This window comes from Triturus cristatus, chromosome 4_1, assembly GCF_964204655.1.
Source record: "Triturus cristatus chromosome 4_1, aTriCri1.1, whole genome shotgun sequence".
Lineage (NCBI taxonomy): Eukaryota > Metazoa > Chordata > Amphibia > Caudata > Salamandridae > Triturus > Triturus cristatus.
Genome location: NC_140585.1, coordinates 1170102591 through 1170125657, shown reverse-complemented (window position 1 = coordinate 1170125657; position 23067 = coordinate 1170102591). Strand labels below are relative to the sequence as shown.

General features: G+C 45.9%; 1 protein-coding gene across 1 annotated transcript in view; it reads right to left on the bottom strand.

Moving 5' to 3' along the window:
- The window catches only part of LOC146856278 (dehydrogenase/reductase SDR family member 4-like), a 268293-nt gene that overhangs the window by 65700 nt on the left and 179526 nt on the right, over positions 1–23067 (bottom strand). The window contains exon 8 of the mRNA XM_085654373.1: positions 63–118. Within this exon, the coding sequence (XP_085510499.1) occupies positions 63–118 (56 nt within the window). The remainder of the gene's footprint in view (positions 1–62; positions 119–23067) is intronic.

Here is a 23067-nt window from a genome sequence, read left to right as displayed (position 1 = left end):
CAAGCTTTGAGGCTACAAAACTAATACCGGGGAGACGGGACATCAACAAAAAGTATACATACCTGCTGAATCTGTGGAGAGCCATAACACGAGCGTTTACTTTTTCTTCTTTCCATAGCTATTGAATAAGAGAGATAACATTTTATTTGACTGTTGTCAGACCGCTGTGAATGATGCACAGTACACAGGGCCTGGCTAATTTGTATATACATCTGTACCCATGCTCTGTACTATTTCTCTATGCCATAACCCACAGCTTCCATTCCAGAGACTGGCATCTACACAACAGGCATTAATGTTCCATGAGGGGCCTATGTTTGCACAAAATACACCAAACATCCCCTACTACACACACCAAACCCGGCAGCTCTACGTCTCCCATTAAAGAATCTTCACAGAATTCTATTAATTTCTCGGCACCCAACAGAAAATCGTGGAGAGCACATGAAATTATAGATAGGGTCCGGTCCAAACATTGATATTTTAAAAAAATAACCTTCAACATTCCATACGTTTCTGTTTTAAAAGATAGTGGAATCAATACTATGGCCCCCACGAGTAGTCACGCAATTCTAATGGCGTCAGTAAAAGCAGTGAACGCCCCTAACAAATTTACTTTCACCAGGAGATTTCGGCTGATTAAAGTCTGTGTCGAAAATGAGGAATTACTGGAGAATTTGACCCGAAATTAGCCTTCCCCTGGTAATTCTTAATTTCTTAGTGAACCCTCACGGTTCATCTCATAATTGTGCAGATTGTACCCACCCCTGCGTTTACTGATACTCCTATATGTGTTGGTAGCAACCTCTCTAAATTGGGACCGTTCAACCCCATTCCTCAGGTTGTTTTTTGTTGGTCAGAGTGAGGGCATAGAAGACAATGTCTCTGCACAATTAATTATGCACATCCTTTTTACGGATTACAGAATTGAAAGGTAGTAATAATTGGGAATGTGTGATTGCCAGTTCAGGCTTACTGGCCAGTCAGTTTAAACTATAGCTGCGAATGTGCAGCACCATTCGCCAAAAGCAAATATAATTTTCCCATAGACTGGTCGAGGGAAATATGTTTGCACTGGTGTGTCTGTAAACACAGTTGGCCCGATTACAAGTACAGTGGTACACAGGACCGCCGTACACACAGTAGCAGTCGGACCACCACCATCACTGCGGGCCCTCCCGCAGTATTCTGAATGTGGCGGTCGGACCACCACAGGACCGCCACCTGTGCCGGGATCCAGGATCCCGCCACAATGGCGCAGCGGTCATGAGCAGTAATATGCTGGCTGTGCCGCTGCAGCACCGCTGAGCATATTATGAGTTGACTGTCCATTTCGTAGCAGGCCCTCTGCCACTCCTGGGGCTGGGGGTGCATGCAGAGGGCACATGTTGTGCTCTCTGCAATTGTACCCCTGTTCCTGCATCGTGTGGCATGCACAACATGGTGCATGCCACAGCACGCAGGAACGTGCAATCGGCTCTCTCATGGTGATGGTCTGCATGCTAGGCTCTCCTACGAGCTTAACATACCTAGTGAGACAGTCGCCATACCGCACGCCCGCCCTGATTTAACTCTGAATCCGGCAGGCGGTGTGCTACAGCCTTGGTGGTCATAATGTAGGCACAGAGGTGGCAGTCCTACAGGAGGACCACCAAAGTCATAATAAGGCCCTAAGGCTCCCATTAAAAGTTACAGCCTTAGTAGAATGACATGTTTTCACGTTAAAGCAGTAGAAATCTCTGAATGGAACTCTAGGGGAGAATGTGAAATTAGCAGTGGAATCTCATGTGGTATTCATGACTTTCCAGAAAATTCACCTTTTCATCCACAGTAAATCCAAAATACAGAGGTTATTGGTACCTCAGGAATCAGTACAACTGGAGTAGTTGCCATTAACAACCTGAAACAGTGACAATGAAGCCCTAAAAATGGATCATTCTTTACAAGCCAGTTCAAGCACATTGGAGCACATCGGTTCTAACTATGCCTAGAAGTGGGAATATGAAAGACCTGTAGTCGAACATGGCCAGAGCATTTCCTAATGCAATAGTATCCCTGGATAATGCTGTAGCGGAACAGCAGCAGAAGTCATCCCGTCGACACCAGCTGAACAATTCTAGGCCCTTCCAGTGGGTGAAACGAGGAGCTCTGAGTTAACTGGAAATGTGGAAATAATACAGAAGAGACAGAAGGACTAACTATGATTGTGAGAAGCTATGCAGTTCAGACACATTAGTTTAAGTGCTTGATCACAATGATCTCAAATGTACTGCATTTGATTTTGGGCTCTGCAATATTAAAAAAAACATTTAAAAAAAAAAGAAAATGATGGGGATTACCAGATTTTGTTAAAGAATATTTTTAAGGGGTTTACATACTAACGGTCTGATTCACACAGGTAAACTTACACTTTTCTGCAGGTCTACTAAGTTTTTTCTATTCACAAATTTCGAGTTAAAAGCAAGTTTAATATACGCACCTGGAAGTGAGAACTCCGCACATACAAAAATAGGCCATTTAGCATGGAGATTGTGAATGGCAAAAAAATAGTAAAGTTAGACAAAAGTGTAAGTTTACCTTTGTGAATCAGGCCCTTAGACTCTCACTCACGTGATTGGACAGTATTGAGTTGTAAATATTAGGAGACAGAAATATCAGGAAAAAGATATTGTGATACAAAAATTTGGAGATGTAGAAATATCCTTAAGAATATCGTTTTTCGCGTTAAGTAATATAGTTTTTAAGATTATTCTTGTAAATATTGTTTTCAATAATATAGTTGTAGAGAATACATTTTAATTGGTGATAGTAATTTATAGTGTTGTAGCGGGATAGGGTGTGAAGTTAATTAATAATTAACTATTAATTAATTCATAATATTTAAGTAAGTATGTGATTGATTGTTAATATGTATATTATGTAACACTGATTTATTATTCTTATATTTTAGGGGTAGAGGGTGGGAAGTGATTTAGGTAATAATTAATTAATGAGGATCTATTAATTGTTAATTCATTATGTAATTGATTATTAATTATGTAAACTGTGTTATACTTATTTATTTTGTATTATATTTTAGGTGCAGGTTGCTAGGTTTGTAGGAGTATAGGTTAGCAAGTTAATTAAGTGATATTTAAATAACCATTTTTTTAATTGAAAATTAATTATTACACTGTTCGTGAATTTTGTAAATTGGATAATGTTGTTTTTATTTTATTTTTATATATATATTAATGTTAAGTAAAAATGATTACATTTAGAGTTATATATATATATATATTATTTAATTTATAGTGTTATTCAAATATGTAATGTGTTTGAAGTGAAGTGGTTTACTTAATGCTGCTTAGACCTGAGTGGTAACTGTAAATTTAACCCTTTCGATTTCCAACGTTTTCACCACTGTTGCACAGACTGGAGTGAAAATTGTACATTTTACTCCTCCTGAAGTCCAACACCTTCTCCACTATGGCACAAAACTGAAGTGGGAATAGTAAATGTAACCCCTTCGAAATCCAACGCTTTCCCTGCTGTTGCACAGACTGGAGTGGAAATAGTCAATCTTACCCCTCTGAAGTCCAACATTTTCTCTACTGTTGCACGGACTGGAGTGGGAATTGAAATCTTACCCTTTCTAAGTCCAAAGCTTTCCCCATTGCTGCACAGATTGGAGTAGGAATAGTAAATATAACCCCTCCGAAGTCCAATGCTTTCTCTAATGTTGCACAGACTGGAGTCGGATTGACGTCCATCATTTTCCCTACTGTTGCTTAGACTGGAGTGAAAATAGCAAATTTAACCCCTCCAAAGTCCAATGCTGTCCCTACTATTGCACAGACTTGAGGTGGAATAGAAATCTTACCCCTCCGAAGTTCAAATCTTTCCCTACTGTTGGACAGACTGCAGTGGGAATAGTAAATCCTGCCCCTCCAAAATCCAACTCTTTCCCTATTGTTGCACAGACTGGAGTGGGAATAGTTAATCTAACTACTCTAAAGTCCAAAGCCTTCCCTACTGTTCCACAGACTGTAATGGGAATAGAAAATGTAACCCCTCTGAAGTCCAACGCTTTCCCTACTGTTGCACTGTTTGGAGTGATAATATATTTAATCCCTCCAAAGTCATACAATTTCTCTACTGTTACATAAACTGGAGTGGGAATAGCAGCCACGACCCGTATAGGGCGTGCCACCAGGCGGTGATGTGGAGCGGGGGAGGGGCAGGGTGGGGGGGTTGTAAAATGCGGCATACGAATGATTTCAGGTAAGTAGCGAAAAAAAAAAACGAATTTCGTTGCGCGCGCTGCATCGTCAAATGCGATGCAGCGCGTGCAACAAAATTCGGGTTTTTTTTCCGTTACTTACCTGAAATCGTCCGTATGACGCATTTTACAACCCCCCACCCTGCCCCTCCCCGCCCCACATCACCACCCGGTGGCACGCCCTATACGGGCCGTGGCTGGGGAATAGTAAGCTATGCTTCCCAGACTCTAATACTATCCCTAACATTGGTTACATATATGTTTTTACTTATTGTTTATTATTTTGTAATTTTATAGCATTTGCTTATATTTTGAAAGTTTTAACATTTTTAGAATATTTTTTGTAAATTTCTTTTTGATTATTTTTTCATGTTATTTGCTTTGTAATTGACTCAGTGATTTGAATTAAACACAAAAAACATGTACAATCTTTTTATTCATTTTGTTACATTATATATATATATGTATACATACACAGACACATATATGTATGTGTGTTTATATAAGCATATATTTATATGTAGTAATACATATTAGTGGGATTTATTATAATATGTTAATAGTATATATTAAACTATTTAATATGTACTACTTTAAACTCTCTCTCTCTCTCTCTCTCTCTCTCTATATATATATATATATATATAATGATACTAGTGTTAAATAAATAATATTTGTTTCTATATTTTTGTACTTACCATTACAAGGATAGGAAATCAATATTTTTGTAAATGATATTTTGACACAATATTTGTTGATTCAGGTATTATGTTTGTGATCCAACACTCATGCAGTCCCACACATGAACTTCTCTGCTCTTTCTTCCTAGTCCAGAATTTTAAACACACAGAAAAACTCACACACAGACACACTCTCTGTGTGTTTGAGCATGGAATTTTGCCATCAGCTTCCACTTCAACTGTCTGCATTTCAGTTGTTCTACCTCCAGTGACATGCACAAGGAAGCACTGCTGCATCCCGGACCCTCTGAATCATGTACGAGGCAGAGCTCCAAGTTGAAGAGCTACTTTTTGGCATCTGGCGAGCTACTAGTGTCGCATGGCCCATGGGGACATTGTCGTCTTCCCTAAATTGGCATGAGCCGCTGCAGACTGACCGCCACTTTGCAAATGTTACTACATGAGTTTATTTTGCAAATGCCTTTTCTGATATTTTCACATTAGAAGCTACTGTTGTGTTCACGCTTTGCAGGTTCCTGAGATTTAGACTGAACATTGTGAACAAGGTCGAACAACAATGCCTCCTGTTATTCTGTTCTGGTCAGGTCCTAGCACCTAGACAAAACATGCAGATGCAGCTGTTGTTTTGGAACACATACTTTGATCTTATTGGAATACACGGATAGGTAGCACACACTTTGGGAGGGACATTTCCAGGGAGAAGAGCATGACAGCACCTTTGATGTAGAACTACCATCTATAGACTGAGGTACGGGTCTGCAGAAAACACCCAGGGATCTTCTATTATATAATCATCTTGCTTCTATACAATGGGAGGGAGGTTAGGCTACTCTGTCGTATATAATGACAGCACCTTTTATGATTTACGGACTGCTTACTATGCTGACCGTATTTGTGTTATGCATTTTTCTGCTTATTGTGCCACGTATGCTGCATATTAGAGCACGTTAGTTAAAATAAATATTTTAAACTTGTTTGTGTCTCTCAGATCTTATTGTGGACGAGAACAAGAGTGTGAGCAAAAGGGAGTGTCTTGTAACCGCTATTCCTGAGAGAGTCGGGAGTGTTATGTTCTGGGGTGTCTATATCACTTCTTCCTCTGTGAGTGAGTAGGAGGGCAAGTGAGACACTGTAGCTCGTCGGTCCTGGGCTCGTGGGTACTTAAGGTTGTAAGATGACTCAGTCCCTATATACTAAGCTCCCATAATCCTATGCATAGTTCTGTGTTTGCGCAGAATCCCTGCAACACTGGTTCTCGAGTTACCTACTGGAGACCCATTTGTTACTGCAGTACTGCATGTACAGGCACTTGATGCACAAATGGGATATCAGTGCAAGATTCTAGGGTTCGTATAGCATCAGAACTTTACATGAGAGGAGTTTGTATGGTCCCATATTCTTGACATAGGAAAAAGGCTTGGCCAAGCCCCAAATCCAACCATAACCGCTTTATGTGATGCACCCACAGCATGGGTATTAGTCCTCTTCCCACTATGAGGGCACACTTGGTGTGCCCCTTCAGGTCACAGAACAGGTAAAGATCTCTGCACACAGAGTAGATTAGCAGGAATCCAGGGCCAAAACAAAAGTCAGAATGCCAGTTTCACAGGAAGTCGGGCACTCAGGGCAGGGGTAAACGCCCGTTTGCCATGCGAGAGGCATTCCCATCCAAACACATACCCCTCTCAATCAGACCCTCTCAAATCAGACTGCAAAGAATATTTCTCCCCCATTGGAGAAGTCCAATAGTAAGATCAGCAAAAATGGCTGAAAAGTCCATCTACATTCCCTTGATTCATTCCAGCTTTGTATGCCAATGTAAAATCTAAGCCATGCCTTGAGATAGCCCATTTCAACAACTCTGGATTCTCACTATTCATTACCATCAACCACTGATCTGTTTGGACCACAAACATGTTACCAGACAAGTGCCTGCACTCGATGCCCACAGTATCATAAAGCATTCTTTTTCAGTAGCCACTCAGTTCTGTTCCCTGGGAAGCAATCTGTGGCTTATGAAAGTCACGGGGAACTCTCTACCCATGCCATCAAGTTGAGCCAGTAACACTCCTACTCCTTTACCTAAGGCATCAGTCTGTACAATGAAGAGTTGAATATTGTAAGGTGCCCTCAACACAGGTGCATGACATGGGGTGCCTTAAAGTCAAAGGGCGTCTGATATTCTGCTGTTCAAATCACTTTCTTGGACTGCTTCTTGAATGTCAGGGCTGGTAAGGGTGTGTCTATGGTTCCATATCTAGCCACAAAGTTCCTGTTATATTTAATGAGTTGGAACAATGCTCTCACTGGAGTCTGGGTGGCGGGAATCTCCCACTTTAACACAGACTGGATCTTAGCATTACAATAGGCGGATCTTCCATTTGTTCAACTGTTGCCCAAGGTAGACCACAGATGGCTGCCCCATCTGAAACATGGTTGCCTGGATGGTCAGTTTTGCTCTGTTCAACTCTTGTTGTAGATGCCCCATGTTGTCCTCCTGTGAATTATTAAAGATGGCAATGTCACCCAGAAAGGCCACAGAAAACATTTGGAGCCTTGGTTCACCATACTCTGAAAAGTGGCAGAAGCATTCTTAAGTCCTAAAGTAATAACAATGAACTGGCACAATGCCTCTGGCACAGAAAAAGCAGTGTTCACCTTAGCTCTAAGTGCTGATGCAATCTGCTAATAGCCACTGGTCAGATGAAAGGTAGCCAACAGGCAAGCAGCACTCAGCCAGTTCAGGTGTGCGTCTGTCTTGGTTACCTCATTAGGGGACAAGTAGTGCACATTAAAGTGCAAGTCTAGGGATCATTTCTAGGGCACTTGTACCAAAGCACTGGCCCAAGGACTACAGGAACACTCAGTCATCTCCTAGTCCAGCATTCAACCAACCTTTGTCTTAATGTACTTTGGGACTCAGGCATTCTGTAAATCTTGCTCTTCACTGGCAAGCTATTTCCTCTGTGCCAGGTGCTCAGAAAGGTGTCAGTCCTGGAGTCAGTGAAAAGAGATGTGATAATCGTTCCAGTCCTCTCTGCACTCTCTCTGCTGCGCAGGCAGACGTTTAGGGGCAAATTGTTCCCCAGTCACAGAACCATCTATCACATCACTATGCAGCAGATCAGGAACTGGGTCATTCTCTTCCTCAACCTCATCTTACATTGCTATGGTGATTACTGTAAACTCTCTGGGGCCATTACTTTAGCTGGATTACCCTGAACACCTTTATGGAACTTGTATCAACCAAGTACTCTTCTACCTTGAAAGACTTGCACCATTTGTCATTGCTAATACCACTTGACCCTCCTGGTACCCAGTAACAAAAAGTCCTACCATTCCTTCATCAGCTCATGACTTGTCAGTAAGAATGTTGTTGCCTGGCTCCTGTGTTTTGAAATCAACTTCTTGAGGCCAGTTACCTAGTCCCCCACATTCTTTTGATGTGATTCTGAAGTTCCTTTCTACCCTTCCCCGACTAAGGTGAGTGGGCTTGTGGAAATTTAGTTCGTAACTAAACATTATCTGCGCCATCTTGTCTCTCCCCAAGCGCCACACGCAGAAAACGCGCGACGGCCATTTTAGGCACCATGACCTCCTTGCCGATCGCCAGCGCGTCCCTCTGGCGCTGCGAACATCCCCCCCGCACGCTGACCACCCCCGCCCTCTCGTACATGGGCCATAAACTCTCTCCTTTTGCGCGACCCTGCCATGGAACCACATCCCGCGCCTGACCGACACCTTCTTTCATCCCATACATGGTCATACATCCCTTTGATAGCCCCCTTCCTCTGCGCCCGATTGTCCGAACCGATCCCAGGCCATCACCTAGCCCTGCGGATGCAGTTTATTGCCCCTACTGTAAGGGAAACACCCCACATCAAAGGGATTACAGTAGATCAAGGTCCCCCACCCCCTGAGACCCGACCAGTCACACACACCCCCGGGAATTGGCGGAATGTCCAGCTGTGTGATAGCCATCTCCTACTGTGGGTGGGGTGGGGACTTCTACTGTAGCTATGTGTGGGAGCGGATCTGAGCCGGGGATTCTGAGGATGTTCTTTCATGTATCAAAGCGATCTCAAGAATGTGCCATGTATGATAAACCTGCAATAAAGTCATAAACGTGTGTATAAGAGACCAGGTCTCAGAGATGCAGAGAGAGCACCTCGAGACGATACTTTGCTGTCCGATTTGATGTGTTCTGCTCCGACGGAATAACATTTTGTTTCTTGCCTTCCTGTCTCCGGCACCTGCCTCTTTTGTTGGTTAATCATCGAATGGTGTAAGAGGCGATTACCGCCGGGCAATACTTGAAAGGTTATCGACTGAAACTGCCGCTACCATTTAACAATTGGCGTCCCAAGCGTGGGGCCCATCAGCGACACGTGGATCCAGTGGGAGAGGTCCTGACGACAAAGTGAACGACTGCAACGATCGGGAAGAGCTCCTGCCTGATAGACCCTCGTCTGGCAGCCGATCATCCGAACTTCACTGGTTCCGAGCAGACCTCTCTCGAGTGATCTACGGTCCTGACTGGGAACCATCAGGAGTGCCGTGGCAAATACGGAGAGTAGAGGACGATCGGGCGCTGGAGGCGGAAGACGAGAAACTGTCCATGCGGTCCGGGTAAGGTCGTATAACACGACAAATTGCGAAACGATTGATTGATTGATTGAAAATACTAGTATTGCTTATTTGATTGTTCTTTTTGAGATATTCGCTGTCTACAAACGGGGATATTCTCTCTCCCTTTGCAGATAGTGAAGGGTAGGTAACGCGGACTTTTGTCCCTCTTTGTAATCTGTTGTGCCTATTATTCTCCCCACTGATTGATTGTCCGAACATTGATTGTTTTTGACGAATAGTGCTTTTTGAGATATTCTCTGTTTGCAAATAACGTAGAATAGAAATATTCTGTCTAGTCTTTGCAGATAGTGAAGGGTAGGTAACGCGGACTTTTGTCCCCCGTTGTAACCCGTTGTGCCTATCTCTTTCTCACCATTGATTGATTGATTGTCCGAACACTGGTTGTTCGATATTGGTACTTTGGAGGTATTCTCTGCTTACAAATAACGTAGAATAGAGATATTCTGTCTAGTCTTTGCAAGCAGTGAAAAGATAGGTAGTGCAGACTTTTGTCCCCGTTGTAACCCGTCATGCCTATCTTCTCCCCACTGATTGGTAGTTGGTTCTGCCCGGACCGCTTATTAGAGATGAACCATCCGGCTCCACTGGAAGGCACCCCTAATAAGGACATGTTTACTAAATATGGACTAGTCGCTGTAGCTTATAGCAAACTATGGCATAAATATACAAAGAAGGACTCCGAAAGTCAGTGGCCACTGATGGGATCCTTTGATGACCATAAAATAGAAACGCTAGAAATAGCTCTACGTAGCAATAAAACGACGCCCACTATGCTCGACAGTTTCGGCATGTGGCGCAAAGAAACAACGCAACAGAAGAAGAGAGAAGAAGTAAAGGCAGAAAAAGAACTACGAAAGACAGCTCACCTTGTCGCTAGAAAGTTAGAGGAAGAAATAAAGGAGAGAAAGGAAGCTAAACAAAAACAAGAATCTGAAACGTCAGGCCAATGCCCTGTTAGGACCCCCTCTACGCTCTACCCTGAGTTGCCTTCCAAGCAACGGGCGAACGATGAATTGCTATTAGGTCCTCCGATCATCTACATGCCCCCTCCATACGCTCCCTCCCAACCTATAGTGCAGCACCCACAACCCCCGAATGCAAGCGAAAGCAGTACCAGGGCCTCGGTCCTCACGGCCTCCGCGCCGGCCAAGCCTCTTGTACTGAACACAACGTTAGCAATAACGTTAGATGACCCCGAGACGAGAAAGAAAGATTCCGCCAAAATGAATCGGCTAACAAAGGTTGAACGAGACGGAATCGATAAGGTAGTGAGAACACTAGTAGAACGGAAGGAAAGGGAGGAATATGTGACAGATATGTACAACTCATATGCCGACAACCACATACGACACCTTGTCGTACGACTTTGTTATCACGCTCTGAATGCCTATGAGGATAGGTACCAGGATAGAGGTCCTGAAGGCTTAGCAACCTTGTATAGAAAGGTTGATATTGGAGAAGGGGGAGAGGGCGATGTGACGGACCTCTTCACACGTACACTCGAAGTCTTACGACATCTTAAAGAACACAGACAGATGACCAAGACAGAAACCCCCATAGTGACTGAACCCCAGGCAGGAAAAGCTGATACCATGATGCCCATAAAGGAACCCGCTCCTTACTGGGTCCCCCCACGAGGTCAGGGAACACACGATGACATCAACCACCAAGATGCGAAGGGAAGGGTTGTATATAACTGGGTCTATCAGCCATGGGACCGACAAGACATCCTGACCTTTAGAAAAACCCTACCCGACTTAAGAAAGAACCCGACTGCCTTTTACACAGAACTAGGTACGGCCTTAGGTTCAACTATAATGACCTTGGCGGATATCGATTTTTTCTTCGGGTTATGTCTGCCGGCTGATGTGTGGAAGCAAATCCGGAAAGTCGACCATGCTGAACCGTTCGGATATACCTGGGTGCAACTCGATACCATAGACAAGCAGCGAGAACCTGGACAGAAACCTCTAAAAGCCATATTGGAACTCCCAGACAAGATTGTTCAGAAATTAAAGACCCTAATCCCAGAAAGGAAAGTAGACTGGTCGATAGTGACGGCTTGCCGCCAGAAACCCCAGGAGGATGTATCCGAATACTTCTCTCGATTCGAGACAGTGTTTTCCGATTATAGTGGCCAGGACATGACCACTGCAACCGGACATCACCTCTTTGTCCAGAATTATGTGAAGGGTCTGTCACAGGAAGTCTCCCAGAAGTTACAGACCAGCGAGAGTAGTTGGGCAGCCTCCAAACCCGCGGCTATCCTCCAGATGGCCCAGTACTACGAACACCAAAAGAATGAGAACGATAGGGCGTCCGAGAGAAAGAAAAAGGAGCTGAAGGAAAGGGTAATGATCGCACAGTTGCAAGGGGTGACCATAGGAAGGGAACCTCCCAAGGGAAACTACCAACCGACTGCCCCTAGGAAACCACCCCCTAGAGACCATGCACCCGCACCCTACGTTGGACGCAGGGACTTAGACGAGAATCAGTGTGCGTTCTGTAAAAGGTTCAGACACTGGAAATCCCAGTGCCCGGTCCTTCTGGATATGAACAAGAATAGGGACACAAGAGACATAGCAAACAGCCCCAGAAATAGAGGACAGGGACGAGGGTACACGAACGACACCACCAGTGACAGGCCATACAGACCAAACACCTTCGACCGCCCCCAACAGAACCAGTGCCAGCAGTCCGACTACGACAACACCCATGACTTTGCATAGGACCGCCAGGGGCAAGGGAGGGGTCCAGTTGAACTCCGTGTTGACCAACAAGGTCCTTACGTCACTGCTAAGGTCTTGGGCACAAAGTCTCCATTTTTGGTAGACACTGGGGCGACACGTAGTGCGCTATCTAAACGGCTGATCCCAAGGGCACCCTTGTCTGGCTCACATGTAACCTCAATAGGCTTTGATGGAACGCCCTCCACTAATCCCTTGTCTGCACCAATCTCCTTTGACTTGGAAAATAACACCACTGACACGACATTTCTGCTCTCCTCCAACACCCCCGACGCCATTATGGGTCTTGATTTACTAAAACATTTCCGGGCTACCATCAGATGTTCCCCAGACGGAGTCCGAGTCATACTGCACGATAACCCAGATCTGTTCAGGCCTTGTCTCACACGACGTATGTTCTCCATAACCGATGCTGACCTGTCCCTACTTGACACGTTACCCACACATCTATGGGCTAAAACCGACTCCGACGTAGGACGCATGGTGATCGACCCTGTACACATAACTGTCCGACCGGACGCAGTGCTCCCAAAGCTTCCACAGTATCGGATATCGCCCGAAGGCGAGAAGGCGTTGGTGGAAATCATCCAGTCCCTAGTCGATGCAGGAGTGGTAGAAGAAGTAGTTAGTAATGTTTGCAACAGCCCTATCCTACCCGTTGTTAAGAAGCAAGGCGAGGGAGATGAGAAAGCATACCGCTTCATTGTCGACTTACGAGAGGTTAACAATGTAGTCATACCTCAGTACCCCGTAGTCTCAGATATCACCACCATCCTCACCCTGATTCCGTCCACTGCCACTACCTTTACCGTTATTGATCTCAAGAACGCATTCTTTTCCATCCCCATCCACCCAGACAGCCGCTACCTTTTCGGCTTCACCTTAAAAGCCCGTTCGTACAGATTTTGTAGGGCACCACAGGGCTACACTGAGAGTCCCAGCATATATAGCCAGGCCCTCAAGAGACAACTGGATGCAGTTCAACTACCGGACGGAGTGGTGTTAATACAGTATGTCGACGATATTCTTTTGGCGGCCAACACCACTCCGCTCGCAGTCACAGCCACCATCCACCTCCTCCACTTCCTCGCGGAGAACGGTCACAAGGTCTCCAGGAAGAAGTTGCAATTCTGCCAACCCCAAGTGACATACCTAGGCCACCTCCTATCCAAAGATGGGAGGAAGCTTACACCTGACCGAATTCAGACCATCCTAGAAACCCCTGTTCCCAAAACTCAGAAGCAAGTGCGGTCTCTGGTAGGCCTCACCTCCTTCTGTCGACAGTGGTTGCCAAAATTCAGTCTTATTGTAAAACCTCTGCTTTCCCTGTTGGCTAAAGATGTCCCCTTCCCCCTCCCCTGGACACCCGAATGCCAATCTTCCTTCAAAGAATTACGAGATGCCCTTTGCTCAGCACCAGTCCTAGGAACCCCAGACTACACTAAACCTTTTTCCCTCTTCACCCACGAAAGGGAGGGATGCGCGTTGTCTGTTCTAACCCAGTCCATAGGTCCTAAGCAACGCCCTTGTGCCTACTTCTCTGCCACTCTTGACCCTGTAGCCAGAGCTTTGCCCGCCTGCCTTCGAGCGGTAGCCGCCGCTGCTGTCTCTATCTGTCTTGCTGCCAGACTTTGGAACTCCCTTCCACTTGAGCTGAGGTTCTGCCCCTCTGAAACCATCTTCCGAGCCAAACTCAAAACCTGGCTCTTCTCCGGACTTTAGATTCCCTTGCATCACATTTTCTTCTCTCCCCTTTTCCACTCAGTAACCCCTGGATTTTAGCGCCGGGACACCCCTTCGGGGGTAGCTGCGCGCTCTACAAATTCCATAAAATAAATAAATAAATAAATATCCGACAAAGTGAGGGGATCGTGCTTTCAAACCCCCTCACCGTGCTAGTACCCCATGCAGTTGACACCCTCCTGAACCAGACTAAGACTCAACACCTGACTAGCGCACGACTGACTGGTTATGAACTGACTCTGCTTGCACCCCACATCACGTTGAAACGATGCACCACTCTGAACCCAGCCACTCTGTTACCTCTCCCTAACAATGACCCAAATGCGTCCCCTATACATGACTGTGTGACCCTCACCGACGAACAGACCAAGAGTAGGGTTGACCTCCGAGATACTGCCTTCCCAGATCCTGACGGAGAGCTGTGGGTAGATGGCTCATGCATCAAGCTCCCCGACGGCACCACCTCAGCCGCCTATGCAGTCACCACGGCCCGAACAGTTGTTGAGACAGCCCGCATCACACAGCGATCCGCACAGGTGGCTGAACTGATTGCTCTCACACGAGCATGCATCCTAGCAGCGGGGACAACCGCAAACATTTACACCGACAGCCAGTACGCCTTCGGGGTGGTTCACCACTTTGGGCTCCTATGGAAGGAGAGGGGATTCCTGACCCCCCATGGCACACCCATCCTACATGGAGATCTAGTCTCCGCCCTGACCGAAGCAGTCCTCCTCCCCACACGGCTAGCTGTGATCAAATGCCAGGCACACAAAAAGGTGACGGACATTATAGGACAGGGAAATGCGCTGGCTGACATCACTGCCCGAACCACAGCCGAGAATAGGTCAACAACACGCATGTACATGACCAGGTCACAAACTGAAAAATGGAAGGATGCTAGGGAAACTATTAGAGACATACAATTGGCCAGCTCACCACACGAATTAACTGAATGGGCACGGGTGGGATTGAAAGATGATGAAGGCTGCTGGCGAACTAGAGACACAAACAAATGGTTGCTACCTGACTCATACCTGATTCCCATGCTGACCATGACACACTCCCCCGCACACATAGGGTCTGCCCCCATGATTGAACTCATCTCCAAAGTCTGGCACAACGACAAAATCCCAGACTCAGCTAAACGCCTAGTGCAACAATGTCTGATATGCCTCCAACACAACCCTGGTAAAGGAACTGCTGTGCCCCGAGGAGGGTTTGGGGTTCCTAGTAACCCCTTTGAGGTCCTACAGATGGACTACATTCAGTTAGAAAGGTGCCAAACCCTGAAGTACGTGCTTGTCATTGTGTGCGCCTTCAGCAAATGGGTGGAAGCCTACCCAACCCGCGACAACACTGCTATGACTACCGCAAAAGTACTACTGAAAGAATTCTTCCCCCGTTACGGCCTTTGTCGAATTTTGTGGAGCGACAACGGCCCCCACTTCATAGCCGAAGTTATCCAACTCATCTTAAAAGGGTTGGGTGTAAAACAGAAATTCCATGCGGTCTTCCACCCCCAATCTGCATGCTTGGTTGAGCGACATAATGCCACATTGAAACTCAAACTAGCCAAAATAGTTGCCACCACAGGACTGAAATGGCCAGACGCCCTCCCACTAGCATTGCTATCAATGCATTCCACTCCTACCAAACACCACTTAACCCCCTACGAGGTCGTCTTCGGGCGACCCATGAACCTTTGGACAGCACCAAAACCAGCATCCATTCACGACGTCCCGGACGTCCTCATGTCTGTCTATCTGTACAATCTAACTAAAACGTTGTCTGTTATCCATCAGCAGGTGCTGCAAGCCATTCCCGATGCTTCCAGGGGCCCCGGACACGACATCCAACCCGGCGACTTTGTCCTAGTGCGCAACTTCCAGCGCACCAAGAGTCTGGAGCCCCGGTGGACGGGCCCCCTGCAAGTCCTGATCACCACCCGAACAGCTCTTCGAGTGGAGGGGAAACGTAATTGGCTGCATGCACACCACTGCAGGAAGGTATCATCGACCCTGACGACCACCGACAACATCACCGCCCAAGAGGAACTTCTGGGCAAGGACCGACCATCCCTGAGTTGCTGCCCGAATACAGAGACACTTGAATTGACTGAATATCCCGATCCCACTGTGCCATCCAAAGAAGGGTATAACCTACGACGCAAGGAGGGAACTTCGGCTAAGCAGACCACGAACTAAGTTGAAATCTCAGAGCGGTTGCCTAGTCACCTCAAAGGCCTCCAGGAGAGAAACTAAACAAAGTCTGTGGTTCTGCCCGCTACCGAGTCCCTTGAAGGTGATGGAAGCACCCGACATGAAGATGATGGAAGCAACCGGACGTCCGAAGATCCACTACAAAAATCCAAAGACTGACAAAATGCACAGCTCAAAGACCATTGCACTTTTTGTTACCCTTCTCCTTTGCCTCCTTCTCATGGTCACTTTCTGGATCCTGGAAGAAAACGCACCCGCTCATAAGACATTGCTGACCACTGCCCAACCCACCACCATGAAAGAACACCATCTGATTTCGCTTTCACCCCAACTCCGAGAAAGACGTAAGGAGTTCTGGAATAACTCTTTTGTGCAACTGCTCCACCAACACAACCTTGCCGCCAATGCCACTAACTGCTGGATCTGTGGATTGCTACCACATGCCACTGGACATTCCATCCCTTTCATACCTTTGCCCTTCTCTGTCCATGGCTCCTGCCTCGCTTGGCTAATCCTCCTGCAAGAAAGTTACAAGGACAATGCCACTTCCGGCAAAACTGTGTCGCACTTCTACCATGGGTTCTGGCTGAACCAAACTGGAAAAACCTCTGCCCCCTTTTGTCCTCTGAGATCAACCAGCTCTTTCCATATGGACTTCCCTGCCAAGGAGCGAGTTGAAATGCAGGTGTTCAACAACCCAGCCAGACCCACCTTCTCTTACCTCCGGAAACGAGCGGCCGCCACCCTAACAGTGGCCCTATCCGTCGTCAACATCACAGGTCTGGTGTGCCTCGAAGGACTAGGAACACAGCCGGTAGGCCACAGTTCCTGTCTCATCACCCGAACATTGGACTCAGTTGACCCACCCTCCTTTGTTACCTCCCCAAATATGTACTTCGTCTGTGGTACTAAGGCCTACACCTGGCTTCCGAAAGGTTGGGGAGGCACCTGCTACATCGCTTTTATCCTTCCTCCAACATATGTGGCTCCAGCAAACCATCACCGGCAGAAACGTGCAAAGGACATTGTACAAGCCGACTCCACTGGAGCGCAGTTCATGGACGCAGTAAAGGGACTTGTTCCACTGTGGGGACCAATGGCAAACAGCCGTGCCATCCGGCACCTAACCCAGGCAGTCGAAACCACAATGAACATTACAGCCAGCATCCTCACCAACAACACCGCTGAGCTTCAGGCCGTCCGCCTGGTAGCTCTTCAGAACCGCCTCGTTCTAGACGTGGTTCTGGCTGATCGTGGAGGAGCATGCCGCATCATTGGGTCCAGCTGTTGTACCTACGTACCGGATAACTCACCTTCAGTCTACAAGGCGATTGAACACCTCCACAGACTTTCCGCAGAGGTTCATCAGGAGCAAGAAGGATGGTCGCTTGGGAGTTGGTTTTGGGACACTATTAAAAGTTGGGGGTGGAGGTTGTTTACGTTTATCCTAATACCGATTGTGGTACTGTGTGGATGCTGCTTGGGGATTCAATGCTTGCCACCTCTATGTTCACTTTTCACGAACTGCATCTGCCCTAAGACTCTGAACTTTGAAGCCGAACATATGAAAGCTCTATACGAGGTAGAAGTTCGTGGTATTATGGGGATAGATCCGAACTAAACAAGCTGGCGAGATATGTTAAAAGGGAGGACTGTGGAAATTTAGTTTGTAACTAAACATTATCTGCGCCATCTTGTCTCTCCCCAAGCGCCACACGCAGAAAACACGCGACGGCCATTTTAGGCACCATGACCTCATTGCCGATCGCCAGCGCGTCCCTCTGGCGCTGCGAACATCCCCCCGCGCGCTGACCACCCCGCTCTTTCGTACATGGGCCATAAACTCTCTCCTTCTGCGCGACCCTGCCATGGAACCACATCCCGTGCCTGACCGACACCTTCTTTCATCCCATACATGGTCATACATCCCTTTGATAGCCCCCTTCCTCTGCGCCCGATTGTCCGAACCGATCCCAGGCCATCACCTAGCCCTGCGGATGCAGTTTATTGCCCCTACTGTAAGGGAAACACCCCACATCAAAGGGATTACAGTAGATCAAGGTCCCCCACCCCCTGAGACCCGACCAGTCGCACACACCCCCGGGAATTGGCGGAATGTCCAGCTGTGTGATAGCCATCTCCTACTGTGGGTGGGGTGGGGACTTCTACTGTAGCTATGTGTGGGAGCGGATCTGAGCCGGGGATTCTGAGGATGTTCTTTCATGTATCAAAGCGATCTCAAGAATGTGCCATGTATGATAAACCTGCAATAAAGTCATAAATGTGTGTATAAGAGACCAGGTCTCAGAGATGCAGAGAGAGCACCTCGAGACGATACTTTGCTGTCCGATTTGATGTGTTCTGCTCCGACGGAATAAAACTTTGTTTCCTGCCTTCCAGTCTCCGGCGCCTGCCTCTTTTGTTGGTTAATCATCGAATGGTGTAAGAGGCGATTACCGCCGGGCAATACTTGAAAGGTTATCGACTGAAACTGCCGCTATCATTTAACAGGCTATGCATGGGTGTTAGAACAGCTGTTCAGAAAGACTAAACTCAGGTTCCTTCTTTAAAATGTCTCTGCCAGAGAATCACAGGAGGAAGTGGGAACTTCTCCTGCAATGTCTCTTATTCACCTACAGAGTTCCCATCATACTATTAAGGGGTTTGTCTTGTTAAACCTTTTCCTCAATCCACTGGTTTGTGAGGAGTATGCCCTGGAGAAGTTATAGATCACACTAGCTTGCTCTCATCTATCTCACACATAGAAGGAGATAAAGTAACATTTCCTGGTCAGAAATTGCTCTCTTTGGAAATCCAACCATTGAAAAGATCCCTAGGAGTAGCCTTCGATGTGGAGCTCCTCAGAGGTACTACCTCTGGAAACCTGGTGGCATGACCTATCACAACCATGATATATTTGTTACCTAATGGGAAGAAGGGTCTAATGGACCTAAAATGTCACCACCTGCAAGAATGGAATGCCAAATAGAGACAGTGGTACTAACTAAGCCTTGGTCTAACCGCCTGACTTGCCACTCAATTGTTAAGTAGAATAAACTCTACAGCACCCGTCTGTGGCTCTGCACTTCTTTGGTCAGTAGAACAAAGAGTCCATTCCATCCCAGTACATTTTTATGCCCAGGCGTCCAGCTAAGGGCACTTTTTTGGTCAGTGACAATAGGAAACATCTGTAGACTAGCCTCTTGCTAGCTCCTGGCTCAGAGTTCACAGGCTCGCTATACAGCAGTCCATCCTCCCAACCAACGCTATGCCTTCCAACCACTCCCTTGCTGATCTGTTGCTTGGGCTTCCTTTCCACAAGAGTAGGGCACTCAAATTGTATCTGATGGAATTCCTCCCATGTAGGTCCCCCAGCAGCTAACAAACTCTGCAGCTCTGACAGCGACCTAGACTCCAAAACCTGGTCTGCTTCTGTTGTCTCAGCCAGCTCTTATTATGAAGCAGGGACAATACGTGCCACAGCCTGTGGCTTTTCAAAGGCACCCTAGATCCACTCACTACCTTTCTCTGATCCTTGCAAATTTGAATGATACCAGTCTATACCTAGGACTGATGTGCTACCTGTGATATGGTCAACTCTGCTGACGAGATCCAAGCCATGTAGTCTATCAATCAAAGTCCTTTATTACGGCTCCCTGAACCTTACAAGGTACAATAAAAACATAAAAGACAAAATACTTCCTTAGAAAAAAGAATTTAAATTCATATCTAAAACAATTTCATATGATACAGTTATGTCATAACATTCTATACATTTCAGGGTACCAAGTACTTGAGGAATTTGCAGAATGCAATTTTCATAATCAATTAGATTACATACCCACTATTTAATGAACAAGTTCATTTAGAAGAAGAAGAAAATTCATAAAATTATGATATTAACTTAAAATAAAAACTAATAAAAGAAAAATAAAGTTTCTAAATCCCACTCACTTCAAAACCTTCATCTTGCTGTGCCACATCGAGGACAAATAGCAAGAGATAGAATACACAATACAATCATGCATATTGGTCCTACACAGTCTTAACGCTGTATGACGCTCGGAAGTACCCAAACAATGACAAAAGGGAACAATCCAAAGAGAGCGCTGTTTACAATATGCTTTACAAAAGAACAGCACAATAATTCACCATTCTCAATTGTGGGACAGACCAAAGGGCAGGAATTAGAAATCTTCTCTTGTTTTGTTCCATGAATGTATAAAAGCTGCCAAGGGCAAAATCCCCAATTGTAAGTTAAAAGACCACAACCTGATCAACTATAAAATAGGTTTTACGGTGGTCACATCTGAACTCGTCCTAAGATTAAGGTCTAGCCTTACTGGTAGACGCTTGTGGGATTTCTAAACAGGGATTTCACACAGGTATTTTCTGCTTTTCCAAGAGAAGGAAGTTAACAATTTCACCACAGTTCTGCTGCTTGCAAACTTGGCTTTTGTATATCTTGATCGGGGGCTTATGGGGAAAGTAAATGTCCTATTGGCAATCCTTAAAATAGATCCAACCCTTTGCTTCAGAGTGATAGATTGTAATGATATTCTGAAAATTTTAGGGGTGCATCATAATCATGGATAGTCTGCACCCGCATATATTCTTGTGTTGTACTAAAGGATGATTATTAGAAAATTGGGTAATAACGAAATGTGTAAGTGTAATGATAGAACATTAGTTTGTGCCATTCAAGAGAGTAAGGTGGCTTTTAAATGGAGTTATGTAATCCTCGATGTTTATTGCAAATGCTTAATGAATTAGCTTGTGTGTAATGTAATGCATTAGATTTAAACGTGCACCATATTAAAGTCTGCATATGTAGAAATGATTTATTGTGCTTTAAAGGTGATGAAATATAGTGCTTGCAGATGTAACATTTATTAATGCGTGTAATTTCTGATGTGTTAAGGCCTAAATGAATGTTCACGTTTTCTATGAAAGGCCTATTCGTTTCTTATGTTAGCTGAATTATGTAGGCCTGAATTATATTTCCCTGGTAAAGCTCTCATTTGGAGGCAGCCAGCGAAATTCATGTGCATGCAAGTTTGTTCTGTTCTCATGCTTCTGTTGCAGGTGCAATGACACCATTCTGGTTAGCTAGACTGATGCCCTTTGTTTTAGGAGTTAGGTATGGAGGAGGCCCGCAAGAGTGTATTCAGGAATGCCGATAATTGGAAGCCGATGTTCTTTCTCGCTGAAGAGGCCTGAGACCCAAGGACATACCAACCGTTGCTGGACGAAGTACAAGTTTTGGTAGAAAACTACCTACGAGAGGTGCCTGGCCAGAGGCGGTGTTTCAGGGGCGTGTTCTATCAATTGTGCATTCTGTATTAGGGACAGTGCACCGAGAAATTGTCTGACCAGTGATTGTGGGAGTCATGAGATGTCGTTGACTGACCCACTGGTGATAGGGAAACGTGTGTGTGAGTGCGTGAGTAACCAACGCAGTTCGTGGGCTACTGTATGTGGACAATTGAGCGAGTGGGTCCTATCGATTAAGTACATGACTGTCCAGCCATTCGTGGGCACATAGTCTGAGGCAGTTGTCCGGTCATTTCGTGGACAGACGATTGCCAGAGTTGAGGTCGACAATTGTATGAGACTGTCTGGTTGTTGGTGGACAGACAGTCAGAGAAGTGACTGTTCGGTCGCTTCGTGGACAAAGTTATTTCATTGTATGATAGAGACGCGTGAGTGTGCGAGAGACGAATTGTAAAGGAGGGGAGCTGCTGCATGCGGAGGAAGAGTGACGTCAGGAAGTGCCGCACTGCGATAGGTCGGTTAGTGTGAAGCCTCGCTGGTATTGGTGGATAGACACCAGGAAGTAAAAGAAAATGCTGTGTGTAAAAAGAAGTTGATTTCATCATGAATTTTTTAAAAGTTTTGCGAGATATGTGTAGAGGAGATAGAAGGGTGGGTACTCGGGGAAGAGAAGAAGCCCCGCCCGAGGATACCCCAGCCCATTTAATGGCTATGAATGTGGTATTGCATACCATAATTTGGCTCGAAAATTGGCATAAAATGACTGAAAAAGAGGTAGAATTGGCTTTTCCACATTATGGTACTTTTAGGTTGGAAGTGTTGTTCCAGTTGAAGTCAGTGATGTCTTCATTGCAACCTTTACCCAGACCGATGCAGTTTGAGGCGCTACATGCACGGATGAGAGCAGCACATGACAGGAAGAGACCGAAGTCAGGAAAGTGTGAAAAAGTCGATCAGGGCATTTCAAGATGTGCGATGGGACGCATTGGAGAAAAGATGGAGGGTGGAAACTATTGAGGGGGATAGGCTATTCCCATTGATGGTGAAAGTAGAAGATACCCAGAAGAAGTGTGGTGAGGAAGATGATAGCGATACAGATGACAGCTTACTATCAGAAAGACCACCTCCATATAACCCAGGTTCAGAAGAGGGAAAATCAGTACCAACGGAGGGAAGTGGAGAATCGCAGTCTCAACCTAGTGCAAGAGTAGTTGGGAGAATCCCATCAGGAACAGAAGGGATGGCAACGTAGACTCCAGCAGGTACTGAAGCTAATGTAGTTACAGGTGTTACAAGGTTGCCGGATGTTCTTACAGTGCCGGTTACCATTGGCCCCATAATGTCAGTATATGACCCAGATCAAGCGAGAAATAGAAGTTTGGCACAGTCAGCAGTAGGGGAGGGGACTGGTGCTGGAGGGAATGGCACAGTGAGTGGAATAGCTCACCTTCCGAGACACATAGAATCGA